Raw genomic sequence first — 7,714 nt, 5'->3', positions numbered from 1 at the left:
AGTCGATTCTAAAAGGTTTACATCCAGAAGCATTTTATATTTGCCCAAGCATAAAATTATCAAAATATGTTTAGACCTAACCTCAAGGTTGATCAATAAGATTCAACAATAATTTGCTCGATATAGCTTTAAATATTTAGACCTAATCTGAACCTGACTAGAAAGCAGATCTCAGCTAATCTAAACCCTCAAAATGATGGTTCGGATCAAGGTCTAATTCTTAAATACAAGCCAATTCAGTTGGGGCCAGTGTCAAGCTGGACCCTGACCCAACTCAACCCGCAAGCATCTCTAGTACAAAACCATGTAAGACACAAACCCTCGTGATCTTGCTTGTCACCATGCTGGAGCATCCTAATTTGGACGGTCGTGAAGGAACACATGAACGGTTGGTACATTAGAAGTCGATATATTAAATTGCGCGGGCATCAGGGGAAGTCAATGGTGTCATGATGGCTGAGGGGGAGGAGAAGAAGGAGAGGGAGTTGGGAAGGAAGCTGGTTCAGGAGTTGTCGGAGACCGGCCAGGAGCCGCCCATCCGCTACATCCAGAGAGCGGAGGACCGTCCGATCGCTCCTCCACCGCCGTCCTCCACCGTCCCCGTCGTCGATCTCCATCGCCTGCTCCAAACCGACGGCCAGGATGAGGCGGCCAAGCTCCGCTCGGCCCTCGAGTCCTGGGGTCTATTTCAGGTAATCGCCATGTGCCTTCGCCTCTCAGACTTCCTCCTTTTGTAGGGCTGGAGTTGAAGAAAACCTCGAGCGAGTTGGATGGATTAACTCGCTTGAGGGTGATGACAACCCAACTATTCCGGTTGAGCGGTCGGGATTGGATCTTTGTCCCGACTGGACGCTCATGATTCAATCGAGCTCAACAGAGGGACGGCCGAAACCGTTCGATGTGTTTGACGGAAACAACGGTTCAAAAAGCTTCCTCATTTTCCATTTCAGCCCTAAAGATTTATTTGAAAAATAAATGGTGACTGTTATAACGGCCATTGTAAATAATTCTCTTGCCAAGTGGCATGAGAGAATTAGTGCAACTCAAGGAAATTGTTGCCAAACACCAAGTTTGTTTGAGCATGGAGTTGCTAAATATGCATGATTAACTTCTTATGTGCGCTAAATAAGCACTGCGAAGCATTTTCCAAAGATAATAACAGAAAAATTGCTCGCTGTTTTCTGAATAACTGTTTTTTAAGCTGCCGTAAAGTTTTAAATTTTAAGAAATATTCTTTTTTTTTTTTTCACATCAAGAAACAATAAAAAATGTTCCATAGTGATCATTAATTTGTTATTATTGCTATATAACAGTCACTATAGGGATGATCGTTACGGCAGAATAACATATTGATAATGACCATTATTTATAATGCTGTTATTAATGATTAAAAAGAGGCTCTGATTCAGATGGAAACCACACATCCTCTTGTTAGGCCTTTGAAATCATTATATTGAGCAGTATTTTGGAACTTCGATCTCAGCAGAGATATCAATTGATATTGTCAGTAAACTGCAACCTGTCAATTATATATAAATTACGTACCAAGTTTTGTTATTTCAGCCGAATAAGAAAGACCGATGTTCCTCAGGAGTTTGTCTAATTCACTATCAACACATTGGCCAAGATTCTTTTAATCTTTATTTTACTATTTCAAGTTAGGTCTTCTAGTAACTAAATTTTAGAAGCATGCTTTAGATCATAGACAATCTTGTTTGCAATATCCTGGCAATGTTTTGGTTATTGTTTATCAGCTAATAATATCAGAGCATCACAGTCCTACTAGAATTATCGATGCATGTGTAGACTTGGCCCCTCATGCTTGAATATGAAATTCCTTTAGCGGTGCTTGTTGAGGCTTGTCCTGGTGGTTACACCCCTTTGCTTGACAAACAACAGTTTTGGGTTCAATTCTTGGGTGGTGCGACCCACTTTGCTTAACAACCAAAGGTTTCGGGTTCAATTCTTAAGTAGTGCATCCGAAAAATGTAAACCTGGATAATTGTAGTGCTAGGGAGTCCCCTTCCCCTTCTCTCAAAAATGCAATCTCATGAGCATGTTTCGTTGAAGCCTAATGATTCAATTTGGGTCCAAGGTTTCAAATCCTGTGGGATAGGTCTACTTCAATTTTTTCATGGAATGGAATGCGCTGCTGTCCTACCCCATCCAAATACTTGAGATAGGGGATGTCCCAAGATGGGCTTGGGATGCTAGGACGATGGCCGCATAGTTCTATCCCAACATATGGGATGCTATTCTTTCCCGATATCCTGTAGGATGTCCTGCCGGGACTTGAATTCTTGTTCGGGTCCTTCATTGAATTGTTTCGAGTTGCTTGATAGAGCCCTCATATCTTACTGTAGCAACAACTCCTTGCGAGTGCAAATCTGGGTCCTCTGCAACACCCAAATTTTATACCAGACTTATTGAGTAGATCAAGGATTTTATGCTGGAAATCCTTTTCCAATAGCCTCTTGGATGCTATTGTTGATTAATAATTACTTCTTGCATTGAGAAACAACACAATCAATTAAAATACACTACCTTCTCTGTCATGTTGTAATGAGAATAAAGAGAAAGAATAACAATCAAACTAGAGCAAAACATGGCTAAAATTTAAAATTATTATCATCTGAATTGTTGCTAATTTGCAGAGATATCAAGGATCATGGAAATTTCTTTATAATATCATCACATGCATGATGGTGACGTCCATGTAGTTTTACAATATAACAAAAGACACAAGGAAAATATAAATTGTGACAAAATGGAAAAGAGGCTGGGATATTTTGGTGTTTGTCTGGAATCAAATTAGATGCTGTTCAGAAATGAAGCTAAACATGCAAAGAGATCACTCACAGCATCCAATTCTTGGTGAGGACTAGATTAGATCTGCTTCAAAACCAAAACAGAAACTTATCCCTGATTTTCAGGTTCTACAGCTGAAGTTAGAGTTGTCTTAATTATTTGTATTTCTTCCTTGGCATATTTAGGCATGAGATGGTTTTTTCTGGTCTTTGCCGGTTTCCTATGTGCTTCTCATTCTCTTATTGAAAAGCAGGTCAGGCTTTTCCTGGCCATTCCTCAAAAATCATTATACCACTGTTTACATCAGTTGACATTGTAAAGTGCCAATGGAGAAAAACATGAATGATTTGCTATTTCAGTTGCATTGAACAGGTAAATGGTAATAAGAAATGACCATTAGAAGGTAATGGTACAAAAATGGCCCCCTAATTTGGCTGACATCATCTATAAGCTTTTACCATGAATAAATGGATTTAAGTAGAAAACTTAATGAGTCTTGCTGCTGTCATGTGACAAATTGTTCTTCTGGACCTAATTTCCCTTGAAGAATTTCAATTCTGGGACATATGTTTGGTTACCCTCCACTTTTAGGTCTAACAATTAGTGCTAGTCCTAGATTCTTTAATTTTTTATTTCCTCCACTTGAAGATATGTTTTTTTAGCACGCGTTAATCAGATAATGCCTCTCTTTGGAACAATGATGTGCTTACTGGGGTTGCAGGAGCTCATTATGGGGCACTTGGTTGTTATGTTTAAAAAAAAGTACCTGTTTATGCTCAGATAGTCTATTCGATGTTTTACTTTCGGACACCAAATTTCTATATATGTTTCTCTAAAAAGAAAATATCTATTCATGTAATTGGTTTTCATGCCAGATAGCTTTTTTTTTCCTTTTTTGAGGAGTCATGCCTGATAGCTTTAACTTAGTTAATAGATCTTCCAATATTTATCTGCTCCAAGGATCAAGAACCAGTGCTAGCAACTGAACTACTACGAGCCAGAATTGGTTAAAACACATATACCTTAATGTTGTTAAATAAATATTATAGACATTATTTGCTTCAAAAATTGAGCAACTTCTACCAGCTATGGAGCTATCATTCATCATAATTTCATCATTCATTTTATTAGAGTCTAAATATTGATGTGTCAAACCATTTACCTGGGTTCATACAAAAGAATTATATAAACACAAACTGCTTTTCTGGACAAATGCTTCCATGTCTCATGTGTGTGGGTGTGGGGGTGAGAGAGAGAGAGAGAGAGAGAGAGAGTGAGAGAGTAATGCTCCAGCATTCCTACATATTTTTTTCTCTTAAATAGCTCAATTTGTGCATAAACATTTCTGTGAAAATGCGCTGATGAATAATATATTTTTTTGTATTCTTCAGGCTATTGGCCATGAGATGTCAGTTTCATTCTTGGATGAAGTGCGAAATGCAGCAAGGGAATTCTTTCAACTCCCAATGGAAGCAAAGCAGAAATACAAATGCTTAACAAAGGGTAAATTAGAAGGGTATGAGAGTGACCCCATTGCATCTGAAGACCAAATCCTTGACTGGTGTGATCGCCTATATCTCATGGTACAACCAGAAAATGGGAGGAATCTAGCCCTTTGGCCAGCGAATCCCCACTCGTTCAGGTGTTTATTGCTGTTTTACCTTCCAAATACAGTACAATACATTGTGCTTTGACAAAGGACAGTTTTCTCAACCCTAACAGATAGGAATTAGCTATGGAGAAAGTCCACCACTTTAATTATGAAACAGCTTATTGATGCATGACCAGAAGAGGAATGCCAGCTAGCCAACATTACCAGATTCACAGAAAACTACTTGAAAATAGATGGTAGAACTTTGTGGCCAAAGTCTATTGACTGCAATCTAAAATATTTCAACAAACTGGTCCAACTACAAGATAAGAACAGAGACACAAACAAAACCTGATTATGAATAAAGAAGGCCAAATTTAATCCCCCTTGAACCTGTTTTCACTGTTGTACACTAGTTTCCTGGTTGAGTTGCTGCTGCCTCTAGTTGGTCTTGTACATATGCAGTTTATATCTAAGGACTCTCACTAATTATAAAGCTTCTCCCATGCTACATCTAATATTTTGCATCTCTGGTTATTCAATCTTGTTTATTTTACATATTTGAGAAATTAAATTCTGACAATCAAATTACACATCCCACCTATTTCATTTCTTTGTTATCATCTTGCTTATTTTAAAATAAATTGCTGCCTCACTAATGTCCATTCTGCCAAACCCGCAAAATTAGTTGATTCAATCCCTGAAATATTACTCTTTAGATTTGATTTTTAAAGTATCAGGAAAAGTAGACGATCACTGAAAAATGAAGTCAGCAGATAAGAAGATACCATTCCCATGGTGAGCTGATGAGGGAAATGTCAAGCTATCTTGGAACTTGCTATATAGATCATCTCATCAGTATAGCAAACTCTTACTAGAGGGAAAACATCAAAGGTGTCTGAATGTTAGGATTTAATCTATCAAGGATGTATGAATGCTTTGGTATCCTATACTTTAGCACACCATGATTGATGAAGTTTGAGAGGTCCCAGAGCCTGAGACCCTGCAATCCCTGAAAATTTGAGGTACAGCAAATCACTTCATCTAAAGATGAAAATATCCTGCCTGAACATGGGGCTAGAGGCTTCCTAGCAGATGAACTGATACATGGAAGAATTTTCTGATGCTTCATCTCTTGCTGTCCTTGTCTAGCGCACAAGTGTGTAGAAACATTCATACAGTAGGGGCCAAAAGATCAGGCCTATGCAGTGCATTTCATCTTCTATGCTTCAGTCCTTGTTTTCTGGTGATGTAGAAAATTGTAAGGTGTGTATCTCTGCTTGTGTGTGGGTGCATGCATGCACAAATACAGCAAATAGAAGCAGGAAGTTTGGAATAGCAATCTTACTTTATAGTTTATTCTACATATCATAACTTCTTAAGCTTACTGCTTACTATAGGGAAATCCTCCATGAATACACCATGAAGTCAAGGAAGGTAGCTGACAAAGTCCTCATGGCCATGGCAAAATTGTTGGATGTGAATGAAGAGTACTTCACTCACCAACTTGGAGACACAGCTGCAGTATATGCCAGATTTAACTATTACCCATGTTGTTCAAGACCTGATCTTGTCTTCGGCCTCAAACCTCACACTGATGGCTCCATGATCACCTTTGTTTTGCTAGACAAAGATGTAGAAGGCCTTCAAGTACTCAAAGATGATGAGTGGGTCCGGGTGCCCCCAAATCCTCATGCTTTGCTTGTCAACTTGGGAGATCAGATGGAGGTAGTTACTTTTTTCAACAATAATTTTTTCATCCCTTTCTTTAGACCATTTTCATAATCCAATTCCTCATTCTGTAATTCTTTAACAAAGATTCTATTATGGTTTTATTTATGCTGGTCATTTTCCAGTGTTCTTGTGATTCTTTGAAGAAATTCTTGTTCTTATGATACAAGTCAACTGTTTAATGGAATTACATATGTCAATTGAAGATTACACTACCTTAATAATGATTAAATTTGTAATATGGTAGATTCTCAAGGAAGAAAAAAAGAAAAATTTATACAGATCTATTCCCAGGGTTAGTTCACAACTTTCTGAAATGAGATGCATAATTAAAAAGTGCCAAGAAGAATAATTTTAGGGCTTACACATGGTGAAGGAAACACCATTATATTTTGGTCGAATAATTATTTACCCTTTTTATGATACTTTGCTAAGTATCACATAATTTTATCATTGACAAAAAAAAAAAAAAAAAAGAAAAGGAAAAAAGGAACACAATGTATACACACATATCAAATTCTTTTTCTGGGCATGTAATGACTCCTTCCACAGCAAATTCTTTAGCTCCATTCCAGAAATAATTTTCAGGTAAGGAGAATGCGTTTATTTCTCGTTGCTTATTCTTTCCTATTTTTATGCAATGATACCTTTCTGTTTGAGAAATAATGACTCCTTTGTTTCAGATTATGAGCAATGGAATTTTCAAAAGCCCTGTGCATAGAGTAGTGACCAATTCAGAAAAGGAGAGGATCTCTGTGGTTATGTTTTATGCATTAGAACCAGAGAAGGAGTTAGAACCTGCAGAGAGGCTGGTAGATGAGATGCGGCCAAGATTGTACAGGAAGGTGAAGACGAAAGACTATCTTGAAGTCTTCTTCCAGAGCTTTTCACAAGGGAAGAGAGCTATTGACTGGGTAAAAATCTAACCAAGACATTGACTTAAACCTTCATCAAGCACCGATGTCTTTGTTGTTGGAAGGGGGTTCCAAGCTCGCTCCCATTGAACACACAGTATCATTTACATTATGTTTAATAATGGCTGCAAATCCTAGTTTGATGCTTTCAATTGTCCAAGATTCAGACAGGTTTCCTTGGCTGGCCAGCTGCCTACTTCATATCCTATTTACAGGTAATCTTGGACTTGCAGTCCTCTACATTTGGTCATTTTGTGACTCTGGTATTAGATAAGTTGGATGTCATGTGACATGCAACTAGGAGAGGTTTGTTTCAAACTTTCAATCTTTCTATCGAACAGCACTTCATAAAGTTTATTTTATACCTGCTAAATAGGCATTTCATTCTGTTTCAAGAGCATTTATATTATCTCCTCCATTTTGATCAACAGAAAATGATCAGTAAAGTTTTTGAAAAGAAATCCTTGTCTATTATTATCTAACTTAATCCATAACTTCAAAGTTGATCGTTTTCTTTTTTCTTAAAATGGAGATCACCGCATGGTTCCTTAAAGTGACTAATCTGAGTTAGAACATCTACTTCCATGACTAAGAATCATGATATTCATGATTGTGATTGTTGAAATTATGCCTTCTTTTCTTTGGGTAAAAAAAAAAAACAGGTCTTTGG

The 7,714-nt window shown here is 37.6% G+C and overlaps 1 protein-coding gene across 1 annotated transcript; it reads left to right on the top strand.

The window, feature by feature from the left end:
- Window positions 1-436: 436 nt before the first annotated feature.
- On the top strand, window positions 437-7,431 carry LOC105033051 (protein LATERAL BRANCHING OXIDOREDUCTASE 1). Its single transcript, XM_010907699.4, has 4 exons — window positions 437-692; window positions 4,200-4,450; window positions 5,800-6,127; window positions 6,814-7,431. Exons 1-4 carry the CDS (start codon window positions 450-452, stop codon window positions 7,054-7,056), a joined length of 1,065 nt encoding a protein of 354 aa, XP_010906001.1. The 5' UTR covers window positions 437-449; the 3' UTR covers window positions 7,057-7,431.
- The last annotated feature ends 283 nt before the right edge of the window (window positions 7,432-7,714 follow it).

The sequence above is a fragment of the Elaeis guineensis genome, chromosome 1, assembly GCF_000442705.2.
Source record: "Elaeis guineensis isolate ETL-2024a chromosome 1, EG11, whole genome shotgun sequence".
In the NCBI taxonomy this organism is placed as follows: domain Eukaryota; kingdom Viridiplantae; phylum Streptophyta; class Magnoliopsida; order Arecales; family Arecaceae; genus Elaeis; species Elaeis guineensis.
Note: the sequence above shows the minus strand (reverse complement) of the source record. Positions and strands in the feature narration are given on the sequence as shown.